Consider the following 19,927-nt stretch of genomic DNA (forward strand, 5'->3'; position numbering starts at 1 on the left):
CGTTAGGAGCCATTTGGAATCTGTACTACTTGTGCTTATTACAACTTGGAGTGTTGTGCTGCCGTTTAAAAAGAGACGTCCTGTAAAACCTGATCTGCAAAACCTGCATGTACTGTGTGACCTGCCTGACGTGGAAATAAAGGGAATTGGACTGTACTCCATCTACGTGGTTCTGTCACAACTGTTCCTGAAGATAGGGTGGTATTCAGTATGTCGGCTGTTGGGATCTCAGCGCTCAGTATGCCGGCGCCGGAACTCGACACCCGCCATACCGACAACTATTCTCCCTTTTGGGGAGTCCACGACCCCCCCCTGGAGGGAGAATAAATAGCGTGGCGCACGTAGCGATCCCGCAAGGGGCTCATTTGCGCTCGCCCAGCTGTCGGCATGCCGGCGGTCGGGATCCCGGCGCCTGTATGCTGAGCGCTGGGATCCCGACAGCCGACATAACATACTACACCCCTGAAGATGCACTGATGGAAGCTCAATCCGGACAATTATTCAGAAGAGAATAGTCACAGTAATGAGGCTAAACGCGTTTCAATGTGTGATATCCTGCAGCTTCCGCAGAGGCACACAGCAAGTGTTCTGACCTAGGCGACCAACGATTACATCACAGGAACACAATCAGACAATCCTGTCTCAAGTCATCTGTGGATCCTTATTGGAACTCGTGAATCAAGGGGCTAATCTTGACATTACTTGACGAACTCAGCTTAATGTGTTCATACAGTAACAGGAGACTAAAGGAAGTATTTTTAAATACCTTACCTGGGTAAAGTACTGATAAGACTGCCTCCTCTAGATTTATTTATTTATTATTATTTTAGATCAATTATTATTGTATATATGCAGATATTTTTTAAATGTATTTTTGTTAAACCTGTATGAGCCCTACCAGCTGCTGCATAATCATGGAATAAGATCACAGACAGGACGCTTACTATATGCTTCTGAGGAAGCAGCGTGTTTTAAGGCGGTGAAATGCGTTAAACCTCATTTCTGTGGTATGGATTGGATTCATTTCCAAGTCTCTTTGGAGGATCCGGAGGGACGCCAACTCCATCTGCAAAAAACTTTTTTGCTAAAAAAAAAACAAAAACTTTCCAGTGTAGACCTTCTACTTTGCAAGTTCCTCACTTTGCACATACTGCTGGGCTCCTGATCATATAATAACACTTCTACATGCTATTAAAGTGCATATATGACTGTACACCAATGAGATCAGTTTCTTGTATGATCTCTCCTAAATGATTGTCAGGATTGAGTTTGGATCACTATGTCTTCATGGACAGTCCCATATTTTATTACATTACATGGTCCATATTGGTCTTTATTATTGACCTATTGTGTTACTTTTATGGTATTATAGTGTGTTTTTACTATGGACTACAGATGTGTCCTCATACACTATTGTTTTCGCGCTGGACCAGGTCACATGCAAAATGGCTTGCGGCGAGTCTCTATTTTAGCCTTTTTGCATAAATGAGCATCTTCTACACAATGAGATGCAACAAAACCGCTTTGCAAGAATGCACAGATTCGCTTGCTATGCAATACTTTTATATCTCTGTGACATGAGATTTGAGTCTGTATACGAAGTGCTACAATGCAGCGGTTAAAGTTCTGTATATAGATTTGCATATGAAATTAATTAGCTGCTGCACACTTCCTGTGCGGATTGCTGATCCTCTCACACAAACATAGGAAAAAGAGAAAAGTAGGAAGTGCCACGGCATACAACAGAGTAATAACCAATGAATATCAAATATCTTATTTATTAAAAATAAGAATTTACTTACCGATAATTCTATTTCTCATAGTCCGTAGTGGATGCTGGGCCTCCGTCAGGACCATGGGGAATAGCGGGCTCCGCAGGAGACAGGGCACATCTAAATAAAGCTTTTAGGATCACATGGTGCGTACTGGCTCCTCCCCCTATGACCCTCCTCCAAGCCTCAGTTAGGTACTGTGCCCGGACGAGCGTACACAATAAGGAAGGATCTTGAATCCCGGGTAAGACTCATACCAGCCACACCAATCACACCGTACAACTTGTGATCTGAACCCAGTTAACAGTATGATAACAAAAAACGAAGTAGCCTCTGAAAAGATGTCTCACAACAATAGTAATAACCCGATCTTTGTAACAATAACTATGTACAAGTATTGCAGACAATCCGCACTTGGGATGGGCGCCCAGCATCCACTACGGACTATGAGAAATAGAATTATCGGTAAGTAAATTCTTATTTTCTCTAACGTCCTAGTGGATGCTGGGACTCCGTCAGGACCATGGGGATTATACCAAAGCTCCCAAACGGGCGGGAGAGTGCGGATGACTCTGCAGCACCGAATGAGAGAACTCCAGGTCCTCCTTAGCCAGAGTATCAAATTTGTAAAATTTTACAAACGTGTTCTCCCCTGACCACGTAGCTGCTCGGCAAAGTTGTAATGCCGAGACCCCTCGGGCAGCCGCCCAAGATGAGCCCACTTTCCTTGTGGAGTGGGCCTTTACAGATTTAGGCTGTGGCAGGCCTGCCACAGAATGTGCAAGTTGGATTGTGCTACAGATCCAACGTGCAATCGTCTGTTTAGACGCAGGAGCACCCATCTTGTTGGGTGCATACAATATAAACAACGAGTCAGATTTTCTGACTCCAGCTGTCCTTGAAATATATATTTTTAATGCTCTGACAACGTCCAGTAACTTGGAGTCCTCCAAGTCGCTAGTAGCCGCAGGCACCACAATAGGCTGGTTCAAGTGAAAAGCCGAAACCACCTTAGGGAGAAAATGAGGACGTGTCCGCAGTTCTGCCCTGTCCGAATGGAAAATCAGATATGGGCTTTTGTATGATAAAGCCGCCAACTCTGAAACTCTCCTGGCTGAAGCCAGGGCCAATAGCATGGTTACCTTCCATGTAAGATATTTTAAATCTACCGATTTTAGAGGCTCAAACCAAAGAGATTTGAGAAAATTCAAAACTACGTTCAAATCCCACGGTGCCACTGGAGGCACTATTGGGGGTTGTATATGTAGTACACCTTTGACAAAAGTTTGTACTTCAGGCACTGAAGCCAATTCCTTCTGGAAGAAGATTGATAAGGCCGAAATTTGAACTTTAATGGACCCCAATTTTAGGCCCATAGACAATCCTGCTTGCAGGAAATGTAAGAATCGACCCAATTGAAATTCTTCCGTTGGAGCCTTCTTGGCCTCACACCACGCAACATATTTCCGCCAAATGCGGTGATAATGTTGTACAGTCACTTCCTTTCTAGCCTTAATCAAGGTAGGAATAACTTCCTCTGGAATGCCCTTTTCTTTTAGAATCCGGCGTTCAACCGCCATGCCGTCAAACGCAGACGCGGTAAGTCTTGGAACATACAAGGTCCCTGCTGAAGCAGATCCCTTCTTAGAGGTAGAGGCCATGGATCCTCCGTGAGCATCTCTTGAAGTTCCGGATACCAAGTTCTTCTTGGCCAGTCCGGAGCCACCAGTATTGTTCTTACTCCTCTTTTCCGTATAATTCTCAGTACCTTTGGTATGAGAGGCAGAGGAGGGAACACATACACTGACTGGTACACCCACGGTGTTACCAGAGCGTCCACAGCTATTGCCTGAGGGTCTCTTGACCTGGCGCAATATCTGTCCAATTTTTTGTTGAGGCGAGACGCCATCATGTCCACCTTTGGTCTTTCCCAACGGTTCACAATCATGTGGAAGACTTCTGGATGAAGTCCCCACTCTCCCGGGTGAAGGTCGTGTCTGCTGAGGAAGTCTGCTTCCCAGTTGTCCACTCCCGGGATGAACACTGCTGACAGTGCTATGACATGATTCTCCGCCCAGCGCAGAATCCTTGCAGCTTCTGTCATTGCTCTTCTGCTTCTCGTGCCGCCTTGTCGGTTTACGTGGGCGACTGCCGTGATGTTGTCCGACTGGATCAACACCGGCTGACCCTGAAGCAGCGATTTTGCCAGGCTTAGAGCATTGTAGATCGCTCTTAGCTCCAGTATATTTATGTGAAGGGACGTCTCCAGGTTTGACCACACGCCCTGGAAGTTTCTTCCCTGTGTGACTGCTCCCCAGCCTCGTAGGCTGGCATCCGTAGTCACCAGGACCCAGTCCTGTATGCCGAATCTGCGGCCCTCTAACAGATGGGCACTCTGCAACCACCACAGGAGAGACAACCTTGTTCTTGGTGACAGTGTTATCCGCTGATGCATGTGCAGATGCGATCCGGACCATTTGTCCAGCAGATCCCACTGAAATGTCCGTGCATGGAATCTGCCGAATGGAATCGCTTCGTAAGAAGCCACCATCTTTCCCAGGACTCTTGTGCATTGATGTACTGACACAGTTCCTGGTTTTAGGAGGTTCCTGACAAGTTCGGATAACTCCCTTGCTTTCTCCTCCGGGAGAAACACCTTTTTCTGAACCGTGTCCAGAATCATTCCCAGGAACAGCAGACGAGTTGTCGGGGTCAATTGAGATTTTGGAAGATTCAGAATCCACCCGTGTTGCTGAAGCACTACCTGGGTTAGTGCTACACCGACTTCCAGCTGTTCTCTGGACTTTGCCCTTATCAGGAGATCGTCCAAGTAAGGGATAATTAATACGCCTTTTCTTCGTAGAAGAACCATCATTTCGGTCATTACCTTGGTAAAGACCCGAGGGGCCGTGGACAAACCAAACGGCAGCGTTTGAAACTGATAATGACAGTCTTGTATCACGAACCTGAGATACCCTTGGTGTGAGGGGTAAATTGGGACATGCAGATAAGCATCCTTTATGTCCAGGGACACCATGAAGTCCCCTTCTTCCAGATTCGCTATCACTGCTCTGAGTGACTCCATCTTGAACTTGAATTTCTGTATGTACAGGTTCAAGGATTTCAGGTTTAGAATAGGTCTTACCGAACCGTCCGGCTTCGGTACCACAAATAGTGTGGAATAATACCCCTTTCCCTGTTGTAGGAGGGGTACCTTGACTATCACCTGCTGAGAATACAGCTTGTGAATGGCTTCCAAAACCGACGTCCTTTCTGAGGGAGACGTTGGTAAAGCAGACTTTAGGAACCGGCGAGGGGGAGACCTTTCGAACTCCAACATGTAACCCTGAGATATTATCTGCAGGATCCACGGGTCCACTTGTGAGCGAGCCCACTGATTGCTGAAAATCTTGAGTCGACCCCCCACCGCTCCTGAGTCCGCTTGTAAAGCCCCAGCGTCATGCTGATGGCTTTGTAGAACCCGGGGCGGGCTTCTGGTCCTGGGCAGGGGCTGCTTGCTGCCCTCTCTTACCCTTTCCTCTGCCTCGCGGCAGATAAGACTGTCCTTTTGGTCGCTTGTTTTTATAGGAGCGAAAGGACTGCGGCTGAAAAGACGGTGTCTTTTTCTGTTGGGAGGGGGTCTGAGGTAAAAAAGTGGATTTGCCGGCAGTTGCCGTGGCCACCAGGTCCGAAAGACCGACCCCAAATAATTCCTCTCCTTTATATGGCAATACTTCCATATGCCTTTTGGAATCCGCATCACCTGACCACTGTCGCGTCCATAAACTTCTTCTGGCAGATATGGACATCGCGCTTACTCTTGATGCTAGAGTACAAATATCCCTCTGAGCATCTCGCATATAAAGAAAAGCATCCTTTAATTGCTCTAGAGTCAATAAAATACTGTCCCTATCCAGGGTATCAATATTTTCAGTCAGATAATCCAACCACACTACCCCAGCACTGCACATCCAGGCTGAGGCTACTGCCGGTCGCAGTATAACACCAGTATGTGTGTATATACTCTTCAGTGTAGTTTCCAGCCTCCTATCTGCTGGATCCTTGAGGGCGGCCGTATCAGGAGACGGCAACGCCACTTGCTTTGATAAACGTGTGAGCGCCTTATCCACCCTAGGGGGTGTTTCCCAGCGCGCCCTAACCTCTGGTGGGAAAGGGTATAATGCCAATAACTTCTTGGAAATTAGCAGTTTTCTATCTGGGTTAACCCACGCTTCGTCACACACGTCATTCAATTCCTCTGATTCTGGAAAAGCTACAGGTAGTTTTTTTCACCCCCCACATAATACCCCTTTTTGAGGTACCAGCAGTATCAGAGATCTGCAAAGCCTCCTTCATTGCCGTGATCATATAACGTGTGGCCCTATTGGAAAATACGTTTGTTTCTTCACCGTCGACACTAGATTCATCTGTGTCGGTACCCGTGTCGACTGACTGAGGTAAGGGACGTTTTACAGCCCCTGACGGTGTCTGAGACGCCTGAGCCGGTACTAACTGGTTTTCCGGCAGTCTCATTTCGTCAACTGACTTTTGTAATGTGCTAACATTATCACGTAATTCCATAACTAAAGCCATCCATTCCGGTGTCGACTCCCTAGGGGGTGACATCACCATTACCGGCAATTGCTCTGCCTCCACACCAACATCGTCCTCATACATGTCGACACACACGTACCGACACACAGCAGCCACACAGGGAATGCTCTAATCGAAGACAGGACCCTCTTAGCCCTTTGGGGAGACAGAGGGAGAGTTTGCCAGCACACACCAAAAGCGCTATAAATGTATATAAACAACCCTAGAAGGTGTTGTTTTTGATATAAGCGCTTTTAATATATCAATATCGCCAAATTATGCCCCCCTTCTCTTTGTTACCCTGTTTCTGTAGTGCAGTGCAGGGGAGAGTCCTGGGAGCCTTCCTCACCAGCGGAGCTGAGCAGGAAAATGGCGCTGAGTGCTGAGGAGAATAAGCTCCGCCCCTTTTTCGGCGGGCTTTTCTCCCGGGTTTTAAGAAAACTGGCCTGGGTTAAATACATACATATAGCCTTAATGGCTATATGTGATGTATTTATTTTGCCACTAAAGGTATTTAATATTGCTGCCCAGGGCGCCCCCAGCAGCGCCCTGCACCCTCCGTGACTGAATCAGTGAGACGTGTAGCAACAATGGCGCACAGCTGCAGTGCTGTGCGCTACCTTCATGAAGACTGAGGAGTCTTCTGCCGCCTGCTTTCCGGACCTCCGTCTTCAGCGTCTGTAAGGGGGATCGGCGGCGCGGCTCCGGGACGAACCCCAGGAGGACCTGTGTTCCGACTCCCTCTGGAGCTAAGTGTCCAGTAGCCGAAGACTCCAATCCATCCTGCACGCAGGTGAGTTGGAAATCTCTCCCCTAAGTCCCTCGATGCAGTGATCCTGTTGCCAGCAGGATTCACTGAGATTTAAACCTAAAAAAACTTTTTCTAAGCAGCTCTTTAGGAGAGCCACCTAGATTGCACCCTTCTCGGACGGGCACAAAAAACCTAACTGAGGCTTGGAGGAGGGTCATAGGGGGAGGAGCCAGTACGCACCATGTGATCCTAAAAGCTTTATTTAGATGTGCCCTGTCTCCTGCGGAGCCCGCTATTCCCCATGGTCCTGACGGAGGCCCAGCATCCACTAGGACGTTAGAGAAAAGCATATATACCAATTAGTATTTATACAGGTAGGGTATCAGTTATCCAGATACCCGTTAACCAAATAATTCAGAAAACCAAAATATATCGGCCCTGTAGTGACGTCATGACATGGCCGGCTTCCTGACATCACAGGTGGGGGAGCGGCTTTGCAGCCATTCCCTCAACGTCACTACTGCCAGGACCCTTCCAACACCCCCCCCCCCCCCCCCGCACCATTCCAATGCGCCGCAGACTCCCGGTACCCATCCGGATAACCAGTATTTGGTGATCCGGAAAAATCCCATATCCAGAATGCTCGACCTGTCATACAATTAAATAAAATCTAAAAAACACCCCTGCCAATATGTATATGGAGCGGGGCGTTTGATGCCATTCTGGTGCTCTTGAGACGACCTGTATGTTATTTGGGATGGGAATTCCTCTTTCCATTTGAATACAAACACATTTGGTCTTCTCTTCACATCACGCTTCTTTGGAAGTGGTAGAGGATGTCATCACTGTGTCATCTTACAAAACGCTTGCTGATACTTGTAGTTTTATTCCTTATTCAAGTAACCATCACAGAAAATGGCTAAATAATGTGCCCAAAATCCAACGCTGCCGCATTAGTAGAAATTGTACATCACATACTAAAAGTGAAAAACTAGCAGCAGAACTTTTGGATCTTTCAGAGATGCTGTAGAGGGATCATGAGGAGTGAAAACATGGACAATACAAAGAAGAAGACGAAGAAGAAGACGAAGAAGGCGACGAAGAAGACGACGAAGAAGTTTGAAGAACACTGGCAGAAAGTAGCACATTTAGCCCTTAGATGCTACACCACAGCTCACTCCTGCCACATGGTGTACTGAGGGTAAGTGTATGAGGTCACATCTATATATGATATAATGTTAAAGCTTTCCTTATACAGATCCGCATGCTATGTAGTCATTCACATGTTTAGCGCTGTTCTTTGTCTTTATTTTGTGAATCTTGCTCTTATGAGCGAGGGGCTTAACATCCCCGGTACAGCGGCTCCTTATCCTCTAGGTAGTGCCTATTAAAAGGTCCTCGTCTATCCATTAATCAGATAAATTAGCAGTTTGAAGGCAACGCTGGCAGATAATCCAGAAAAATAACAATGTACCAGATACTAAGCCCACGAGGCAGAACAGCGAAAGTCTTGTCAAGCTGACTAACTGAGAATTATAGCCGTGTCTGAATGCGCCGACCAATCCCCCCGAGGACTAGACACGGAACGCTTTGCTGGGGTTCTATCACAATGTCCAGGCAGAGAATGAGTTTAGTTATGAATTAATGCCGCCCGTGGGTGACAATACCAGGCTGTGCGGTCCTGCAGACATTAGGCTAAGCTCTTGGTAAATTAAATCAACAAGTAGGTGCAGGAGACAGAGTAACATTGCTCACCAACTACAGCGCAGTGCGGAAGGCTTGTGCCATTAATAAACAGCAAGTGCACCCAGGAAAATATATTCACTGTTTCGCTACCCTACAAAAATCTAATACAGTCTCCCCTGCCAGGGAAACGGCTTTCTTCTCATCGATTGTGCAAAGATTAGTCCCACCGCTTCAACTTATTTGTCTTGGTCTCCGTATCAAGCGACCGGTGGCTAATGAAATACTAGGAGAGAATTTCCCCGATTAACAGAGGAATCTATAGCACAGGGATGGGGAACATTCGGACCTCCAGCTGTTGTTGAGCTACACATACCAGCATGCCTTGCTATAGTTTTGCTATTTGGCCATGCTAAAACTGTTGCAGGGCATGCTGGGAGGTGTAGTACAACAACAGCTGGAGGGCCGAAGGTTCCCCATCCCTGCTGTAGCAAGACAACCACCCTCAACAGACGCAACTAGCCACTTGCAACATCTCTTACAAAGTGGATATACTTTCAGTCATCAAAATGCGCTGGGATTCCGTTATTCTGCTTATATAATATTCGCACACGAGAAGGAGAAAGCGTAAATTAGTGAAGTGTTTGGTCACTAAAATAAACATGTTCCAGGTGACTGCAGAGTATCCCTTCAGTCTGCTCTTCACCTGCTGCAGAGACGTACGTTCCAAGTTACACAGACGAGGAGGAACGTGAGGAGAGGGAATCGCAGGCAGACGGAATACAGATTCGGCTGGAGACACGGTGCCAGAGAACAATGTAAGACCGCTATAAAGCAAATGCTCGCTAACCGATCTTGTTTACGGTCATAACTTACGGCCTGCCTCAGCCTAACGAGATTATACTTCTACAATAATGAAATAATGAAGGTATTACACTTACCACGCCTCCCTTATCGCCGTCCATAAACTGCACAATCTGGCAGGATGATTTGTCCCAGAGGAATATGTGTCCGCAGTCACTGCCGCTTACCACAAACTCGCTCTTCGGCCCGTAAAAGTTCACTCCTTTCACTGAAACACAAAAATTGTACCAGTCAGAGGCAATCAGACCCCAGCGGTCACCCGTCAGTCATCTGAGAGGCAGAGAGGGAGCGGCGGCACAGTGATGGGTACTACACCAGAGGCGGCTGATTGTCTGTCAGGACGCAGGGTGTAAGAGGTGCATCTGGTCATGTACACAACAAATTAAGCTCAGCAAGCACATTGGTTACTGCAAGTTTTACAGTAAAGAATATATAAACCCCCGGCCATCCACTATTATGGTCTCTAATAAAGGTGAAAAGTTATGTTCTCAATTACACATAATATGTGGGAATAGGTTCGAAGAAGTCATCTGAATTATGGGAAAATAATAATTAAGGGTCCAACACCTATAACAACAGAGTTCCATAATGTAAAAGGGGGTTTGTTTAAAAAAAAACCCAAACACTTTAATCCATTCTCAGTGATTTTATAGGAACAATATCTTTGTTATTACACTGGTTTACTTTCTTGAAAATTCCATAAGCAGGATATAGTCCTTCACTGCTCCCTATGCAACACCGAAAAACACAATGAAGACTGCAGTGTGTCAACTGTCAGCAGCGGAACAGACCCGCAATCACTTTGCATATGTCACCTGCAGGGCTTCAGTGTAATCGAAAACACACAAACACAATTCTAAAAACAAAAACAGCATCAAATTTACAGCACATACTGAGCTCTCAATACACCCAGACGATGCAACCTTCAGAGGAGGCAGAAGAGATATCAATCTCCTGTGGCTTTTTCTAGACCCATATACCGGAATCAAATGCTGCCCTGAGATCTCTTATCTGCAGAGCTGTCTGTACCTTTCTCTGGTTCTATAGTAGCCATGGAACTACAAGTCCCAGCATGCAATGCAAGCAGGTGTGCTGGAACTTGTGGTTCCAGGCAGTTGCTTATCTTTTGTATACACAGTCTGCAATGGAGTTAAACATTGTAATGTTCTGTATTAGCATATAACAGCATAACGAAAGAACCACATAGCTGGAAATATTTAATGAGCTCTCACCGACTGGCAGAAACACAGCTCTAATGAGAATGTAGATTGGCAGCGGCAAGAGAACAAAATACACACACACACACACACACACACACACAAAGGAATTAACTCCTCTATTAGAATATTAGGCGGCAGAGAGCTGCAAACATCAGCGGCAGACTACGGCAGTGGGAGGGTTAAATATGCCAGCTACAGATACCTACAATGGGCTGCAGCTCACGGAATGGAAACTATAGGAACAGCGCCACAGTGCCTCCTGCTGGATAAACTGGTTAATGCACTGGAAAGCCTATACCAGGAAAAAGGGAGTTTAAACTGATTCAACTTCTTAAATCATTGAGATGGCATTTGAATATTATCAAACTGTTGTTGAAGTCTTATTGAAATACTAGATCATAGGCTACATTCTTCCTCCCCCACCCCCAGTGTACAGAGGGGGGGGGGGGGGAATCTCGGCTGGGTATTATGTATTACCAGTTATTTATATAGCGCACACATATTCCGCAGCGCTTTACAGATAATATTTGCCCATTCACATCAGTCCCTGCCCCAGTGGAGCTTACAATCTATATTCCCCATCACATGTACACACAGACACATTCACGATAGGGTTAATTTTGCTGGGATCCAATTAACCTACCAGCATATTTTTGGATTGTGGGAGGAAACCGGAATACCCGGAGGAAACCCACGCAAGTACGGGGAGAATATACAAACTCCACACAGGTAGAACCATGGTGGGAATTAAACCTATGACCTCAGTGCTGTGAGGCAGTAATGCTAACCATTACACCATCTGTACTGGGTATACTGAATCTAGTGTAAATATGGGTAGAGCCACCACGCATTTTCCTACCGCTATAAGTAGCACGCTAATGACCACTTACTCTCGTCAATGCCAACACTCCGAATCCCACTGAATATCCAGAGTCGGTGGAACAAAATGGCTTTAGGAGAATAGGAGTAACATCTTCCGGTCGCTGGTTCCCAATACATTTATTACAACAAAAAATGACTCCCGATTTTCAGGATGCCGCCCTTACCTGTGGCGTTATTTCTATGCCCTTTATACCGCTTGACGTACTGCGCGCCGTCGCTGTGGGAGGAATTGAACAAATAGATATCTTCGTCGTTGTAGCTGGCGAGAAGCTCTGGGAGAATAAAGTAATATGGTTAATTAGAGACAGATTTAAAACTGTTAAACTACAACATGCTCACTCAAGATGATAAATAACAACCACCTAGATTTCATATAGAACAAAGGTCCAGATTTATCAAGCCTAGGAGAGAGAGAGAAATTGTACGGTGATAAAGTACCAACCAATCAGCTCCCAACTGTCATTTTTCAAACACAGCCTGTAACATGATAGTAAGGCGCGGATTGGTTGGTAATTTATCAGCCGTGTAATTATCACTCTCTAAGGCTTGATAAATCTGGCCCTTAATTGGTATTGTGGACCAAAAAGTGGATAAAGAACAGCTGCTGCCACCATACAGCAATTCAGCAATGTGTACGAGTTGGATGGTCTTCAGTTTGCCGGCGGCCGGGCTCCCGACTACCAGCATACCGACAGCTTTTCTCCCTCTTTGGGGTCCACAACCCCCCTGGAGGGAGAATAGATTGCGTGGCGCACGTATCGCGTCACCGTGCCCGCAAGGGGCTCATTTGCGCTCACCCAGCTGTCGGTATGCCGGCGGTCGGGATTCCGGCGCCGGTATGCTGGCCGCCGGGAGACCGACCGCCGGCATAACATACTACACCCCATGAGTATGTAACCTATGACGTACACTAGCAATATGAAATACGCACATTTACACATAGTGGCAAGGCTTGTTGCAGCACAGCTGACAGAAATGTTCTCTTACTTGACCTGTATCATATCCAATAAGAAACAGTCTTAAAAGATGTGGGAGGAGAATCAAAATGTCTCATAGTGGGGATAAGACGTTCCGCTCCAGCTTCATTAAAACACTGGTGTCAGGTTCCATCACATGATCGGATCCCAGAATACGGTATTCCTCAGATTGTGTGTGGGGTAAATGTTATTTCTTGAACTGCATGTCATTCTCCTCTGCTAGGTTGTAAATACTGTGGACATAACTCCAGGGGAGCTAAGAGGTTATGCTCGGAGTGCATCTGACCAGGCCACTATGTCCTGAGGCCATAAATGTGTTTTGTAGGGAGAAGATCAAAACCCCAGCAATAAACTGGGAGAAAAAGAAATGTATGTTCAGCAATAGTGATCTCTCATGCTGAACCAGTCAAATGTTTGGGGGTGGAAGACTGCATCATAAAGTACCATCTTCAAACAACCTGGTCATACTAAGATAATAAAGCCAAGGGGCATGGAATTTCTGTGTCCCCCTTACCAATGTATTTGCAAGACAGCTATATTAAAAGCATATGATACCTTCCTTTCTGTTCAGCATTGAGCAAGTTAAAAAACACAAGGGTGGGGGGTGGGGGGGGACAGCAGGATACTAAAGTCGTATGCAAGCTTAGGCTTCTGAATTATTATCTACTTTTATTTTTGTTTGAGATTATGATACAATCTGTGCATATTCTTAACATATTCTTAATGTTTGTAACACTATTTATAACTAAAGCTCTGAAGTATTCTTGGAATTAAAATTCTAGTTTCTGGTTCTGTGTTTCTTAAGACCCAAGGCCTGGCGTGGCCCACGTTACCAAAGGTTTGCAGGTACGAGCAAAAGCGTACCTTGCGTTTCAGCGCTAAAAGTGATTTTTGCTGGTGGCGGCGAATGGGTTTGTATAACCCCGTGTATCTAAAAAGACCACCACATCACAAGCGGCGATTCTCATATTGGCGTATCTGGAGAAGTGACCGGCAGGTCCGTGACAACTAGCAACCAGCTCCGGCCTTGCACGAGAACAGAGTTGCGTCACTAAAATGGTCCCTTTTGTCATAGATTAATGTTTCATACACCTAAACTTTCCTAGACAAATGCTCTATAGAACTGTGAAAACCGCATCAAAATCCAGTGGTTCTCAAGATTTGCCCGAACAGACAGACAGATGCCTACCGAATACTTTATTTTATACTATGTAGAGATGTCAGATCAACAGTGTACTATGGATATAAGGAATTCTCAAGTGGGTCATAGCATTCTCCCATCCAGCATCTTGCAGCAGAGATGATCTCGGCCTTCCAGCTACTGCAACTGTGCTGGACAGCAGTCTGATTAGGCCTCCCCAGCTAATCGCATGAGACAGCCTAAAGGTCATAACCTGCCCCACAGGTGGGGCTACACTGTATTTAATTATAACTCTTTCAAATATCAATGTCATTGCTTGTGCTTGTGGCCGGAGACTCATCGCACATGGTAAACTCGTGGCGTGTTCACCATTTTCCTAAATGGACAAATTGGTGCTAAGCACCACATACTGTAAATGTATAGGCAATATGTTTTAACATGTTATATAAAGCACTCTATGGGGTATATGCAATTGCGGTCGAATTCCCGAAAATGTCGAAAAACGGGACATTTTCGCCCAAAAAAAATAAAAATCGACAATGCAATTCAGTACTTTTCGTCAAAAAAACGGACTTTCCAAATTCGACTTTTTGAAATTCGACATTTGACAAATTCGACATTTCTGCAATGGTACAAATGCGGCATTTCGACAAAATTATATTCAATTGAAGATTGTAAATTCGACAACAGTGCTTTTAGACAGTAAATTCGTCATTTTCAATCCGCCTCACTTTGCTGGCGGAATCTAATGAAAAATGTGTTTTTTTTTTATTGGTAATAGCATATCTATTTATATTAGAAGGGATTAGGTACTTGGTTTGTCTATTTAGGAGGCACAAGTATTATTTATATATTTTGTAACATATTTTTTATGGAATGGGTTAAAAATCAGAAAAAAAAAAATGCGTGGGGTCCCCCCTCCTAAGCATAACCAGCCTCGGGCTCTTTGAGCCGGTCCTGGTTGTAAAAATACGGGGGGAAAAATGACAGGGGATCCCCCGTATTTTAACAACCAGCACCGGGCTCTGCGTCCGGTCCTGGTGCCAAAAATACGGGCTCCACTAGCTGGGGAGATAATGCCACAGCCGGGGGACACTTTGATATCGGTCCCTGCGGCCGTGCCATTATAACCCCAAATAGTCACCCCTGGCCGGGGTACCCTGGAGGAGTGGGGACCCCTTCAATCAAGGGGTCCCCCCCCTCCAGCCACCCAAGGGCCAGGTGTGAAGCCCAAGGCTGTCCCCCCCCCATCCATGGGCTGCGGATGGGAGGCTGATAGCCTTTTGTGAAATGAAAGAATATTGTTTTTTGCAGCAGAACTACAAGTCCCAGCAAGCCTTCCCCCGTAAGCTGGTACTTGGAGAACCACAAGTACCAGCATGCGGGGGGGAAACGGGCCCACTGGTACCTGTAGTTCTACTGCAAAAAAAATACCCAAATAAAAACAGGACACGCACACCTTGAAAGTACAACTTTATTACATACATGTCGACACATACTTACCTATGTTGACACGACGTTCGGTCCACTTGTCCAAGTAGAATCCACGGGGTGTACCTGAAAATAAAATTATACTCACCTAAATCCAGTGTCCAGTGATATTTGTAATCCACGTACTTGGCAAAATAAAAAAACGCATTTACCCGATCCACACGGACTGAAAAGGGGTTTACACATGGGACCCCTTTCCCCGAATGCAGAGACCCCCCGTGACTCCTGTCACAGAAGGTCCCTTCAGGCAATCAGGTAGCGCCACGTCCTGGCACTCTCCTGATTCCCTATGCGCGTCTGAGCTGGCAGACAGCGCATCGCACAGCACCTCCATTAGTTTCAATGGTGGGAACTTTGCGGTCAGCGGTGGGGTTACCCGCGGTCAGCAGCTGACCGCGGGTGACCTCACCGCAAAGTTCCCACCATTGAAGATAATGGAGGAGGCTGTGCGATGCGCGTCTGACAGCTCCGACGCGCATACAGCCAATCAGGAGAGTGCCACGACGTGGCGCTCCCTGATTGGCTGAAGGGACCTTCTGTGACAGCAGTCACGGGGGGTCTCTGCATTCGGGGAAAGGGGTCCCATGTGTAAACATGGGACCCCTTTCAGTCCGTCTGGATCGGCTATGCGTTTTTTTTTTTGCTAAGTACGAGGATTACAATAAAAGAACCGGACACTGGATCAGGTGAGTACATCATTTTATTTTCAGGTACCCCGGACGTCGACAGACGGAGACGTGGCCAGAGTCGGCGTGTCAACATAGGTAAGTATGTATGTGTCGACATGTATGTAATAAAGTTTTACTTTCAAGGTGTGTGTCTCCTGTTTTTATTTGGGTATTTTTTTTGCAGAAGAACTAGAGGTACCAGCGGGCCCGTTTCCCCCCTGCATGCTGGTACTTGTGGTTCTCCAAGTACCAGCTTGCGAGGGAGGCTTGCTGGGACTTGTAGTTCTTCTGCAAAAAACAATATTTTTTCATTTTTATACATGGCTATCAGCCCCCCATCCGCAGCCCTTGGATAGGGGGGACAGCCTCGGGCTTCACCCCCCTGCCCCTTGGGTGGCTGGGGGGGGGGACCCCTTGATTGAAGGGGTCCCCACTCGTCAAGGGTACCCCAGCCAGGGGTGACTAGTTGTATATTTAATGCCACGGCCGCAGGGAGCGGTATAAAAGTGTCCCCCGGCTGTGGCATTATCTGTCCAGCTAGTGGAGCCCGGTGCTGGTACAAAAAATACGGGGGACCCCTACGCTTTTTGTCCACCGTATTTTTTGCACCAGGACCAGGCGCAGAGCCCGGTGCTGGTTGTTAAAATACGGGGGATCCCCTGTCATTTCCCCCCCCGTATTTTGGCAACCAGGACCGGCTCAAAGAGCCCGAGGCTGGTTATGCTTAGGAGGGGGGACCCCATGCAAATTTTTTGTGTGTGTTTTTTTACCTTTTTTTAACATTTTTAAAAATCGAATCAAAAACCGTCAATTCAGCAGTTTTTCGACAGCGGGACTGTCGAATCCGTTTTTTATTGAATATGTCGAATTCCGGCACTACTGTGGTAGTGGGTGCTAGGATAGGATAAAAACAGGGCCTGAGAGTCCTGAGAGGTACATCTTCTGTGACATCTAGAAGTGTGGAAATGCTGTAAACATCTTGTATGCAGTATGTTCTTGAAAAAGGGACAAGTCTTTTTTAAGACTTTATGAGCAAGTAAGAAGATCTATGGTAGACTTACCATGGTTAAATCTCTTTCTGCGAGGTACACTGGGTTCCACAGGGAATACATCGGGTGTAGAGATGGATCTTGATCCAGAGGCACCAACAGGCTAAAGCTTTAGACTGTCCCAGGATGCATTGCGGGGCCTCCTCTATATACCCCCGCCTCCAGGCACTGTGATCTCAGTTTTGTTAACCAGTCCAATGCAGAAGCAGGTAAGAGAGAAGGCAGATGTTAGTCACATAGAACCATGAGAAGGGACTAGCGGCTAATGCCATACAAACCCAAAGAAGCTAAGTGTCAGGGTGGGTGCCCTGTGGAACCCAGTGTACCTCGCAGAAAGATTTAACCATGTTAAGTCTACCATAAATCTCCTTTTCCGCCACGGGGTACACTGGTTTCCACAGGGAATACATCGGGGATGTCCTAAAGCAGTTCCTCAAGGGAGGGGACACACCTTAGTGGGTATGAGAACCTGGCATCCAAAGGAAGCATCCTGGTAGGAGGAAGTATCATAGGCACAGAACCTAACGAACGTGTTCACTGAGGACCACGTAGCCACCTTGCACAATTGTTCTGCGGACGTGCCATGACGGGCCGCCCAAGAAGATCCAACATACCGAGTAGAATGGGCCTTAATAGCAGCAGGAGCTGGGAGCCCAGCATGCGCATAAGCTTGTGCAATCACCATTCTAATCCATCTGGCCAAGAACTGCTATTTGCAGGCCAGCCACTTTTGTGGAAACCAAATAGTACAATAAGGGCATCTGACCTCCTAATAGAGGCAGTCCTCTCCACATACATACGGAGACCCCTTACCACATCCAAAGACCGCTCTTTGGGGGTTAAGTCAGTAGAGATAAAGGCCGGAACCACAATCTCTTGTTTAAGGTGAAAAGATGACACTTCCTTAGGTAAATAACCTGGGCGAGTTCTAAGAACTGCCCGGTCACGATGGAATATTAGAAAGGGTGGGCGACAGGACAAAGCGCCTAAGTAAGACACCCCTCTAGCAGAGGTAATAGCCAGTAGAAATAGGACCTTGGCTGTGAGCTATTTAAGGTCCATTGTCTAAAGAGGTTCAAAATGGAGGCTCTCGCAGGGCATTCAGGACAACAGACATATCCCATGGAGCCACAAGAGGGACACAGGGAGGCTGAATCCGCAATAAGCCCTGAGTGAATGTACGAACGTCAGATATAGAAGCAATTTTTCTCTGAAACCATACCGACAAGGCAGAAATGTGAATCTTCAAGGAGGCCAGACGAAGTCCTAAATCCAGGCCTTGTTGCAAAAAAGCCAGAGGTCTGGAAGTACTAAACTTGTAAGCATCATAATTCTTAGCAGCACACCAGGTGAAGTAAGAATTACAGACCCTATAATAAATCCTTGCAGATGCCGGTTTGCGGGCCTTTAGCATAGTTTGAATAACTGCCTCGGAAAATCCTTTGGCCTTCAGGAGTGAAGCGTCAAGAGCCATGCAGTCAAAGCCAGTCTGGCCAGGTCTGGGTAGACACAAGGGCCCTGAACGAGAGGTCTGGGCGACGAGGAAGTAGAAGAGGCTGCTCTATCGATAAGCCCTGCAGGTCTGAGAACCAATGCCGTCTGGGTCACGCTGGAGCGACTAGAAGTAGTATTCCTCCTTCTTGCTTGAACTTCCGTAGTACCCTGGAGGGAACACGTAGGGCAGCCGAAAGTTCCATGGAATTGCCAGTGCGTCCACAATCGCTGCTTGAGGATCCCTTGTTCATGATCCGAAGACCATAACTTTGTGATTGTGTCGAGAAGCCATCAGGTCTACATCTGGTAGGCCCCACTTGTCCACTAGGAGTTGAAAGACTTCCTGATGAAGACTCCACTCTCCGGTGTGTACGTCCTGACGACTGATGAAATCAGTTTCCCAGTTGAGGACTCCCGGAATGAACACTGCCGATATTGCTCGCAGATGGCGTTCCGCCCAACTAAGGATTTTGACACTTCCATCATTGCCATGCAGCTTTGAGTGTCTCCTTGATGATTTATGTAACCCACCGTGGTGGCGTTGTCCGATTGTACTTGAACAGGCCTGTTTTGTATTAGAGGCAGGGCAAGAGTCAAAGCATTGAACACTGCCCGCAATTCCAGAATGTTTATCGGGAGGAGAGATTCCTCCTTGGTCCACCGACCCTGGAGAGAGAGTGTTGCTCCAGCACCGCGCCCCAACCCCTCAAACTGGCGTCCGTAGTCAGAAACAGTCTTTGGCTGTGTGTGTCCAGCAGTGCCCCCAGGTTCACCATGCTCCGAGCAGGGACCAGCAAGGACTTCTTCCAGTTGACGAGCCACCCGTGGGCTTGTAGGAAGCGTATAGTCAGTTGCAGATAACTGAGGAAGACATCTTGGGAGTTCGCCAGGATCAGCAAGTCGTCCAGATACGCCAGGATCCTGATTCCCGGACGACGGAGATAAGCCGTCATCACGGCCATAACCTTGGTGAAGATCCAAGGCGCTGTGGCCAGTCCAATTGGCAGAGCCTGGAATGGATAGTGAAGGTTGCCAATAGCAAACCGCAGATATTGCGGATGCGATATGGCAATAGGTATATGCAGATAAGCATCTTGTATATCCAGGGATACCATATAATCTCCGGGTTCCATTGACACTACAATCAAGCGCAGAGTTTCCATATCGAACTTGGACACATCCACAAATTTGTTTAGAGATTTGAGGTTGAGTATAGGCCAGAAAGACCCATTGGGTTTCGGGACTAGAAACAGGGTTGAGTAGTATATTCCGCCTCTCTGGGACAGGGGTACCGGCACTACCACTCCTGTATCCAGGAACGCACAACTAGGTGTAAAGCCTT

At 46.8% G+C, this 19,927-nt stretch overlaps 1 protein-coding gene across 3 annotated transcripts in view; it reads right to left on the bottom strand.

The window, feature by feature from the left end:
* The window catches only part of DCAF8 (DDB1 and CUL4 associated factor 8), a 71,866-nt gene that overhangs the window by 8,489 nt on the left and 43,450 nt on the right, over positions 1-19,927 (bottom strand). For all 3 annotated transcript variants that reach the window (XM_063946979.1, XM_063946978.1, XM_063946977.1), the window contains exons 10-11: positions 11,930-12,037; positions 9,741-9,871 (exon numbers count right to left, since the gene is read on the bottom strand). In XM_063946979.1, the coding sequence (XP_063803049.1) occupies positions 9,741-9,871; positions 11,930-12,037 (239 nt within the window). The remainder of the gene's footprint in view (positions 1-9,740; positions 9,872-11,929; positions 12,038-19,927) is intronic.

The sequence above is a fragment of the Pseudophryne corroboree genome, chromosome 12, assembly GCF_028390025.1.
Source record: "Pseudophryne corroboree isolate aPseCor3 chromosome 12, aPseCor3.hap2, whole genome shotgun sequence".
NCBI classification, from domain to species: domain Eukaryota; kingdom Metazoa; phylum Chordata; class Amphibia; order Anura; family Myobatrachidae; genus Pseudophryne; species Pseudophryne corroboree.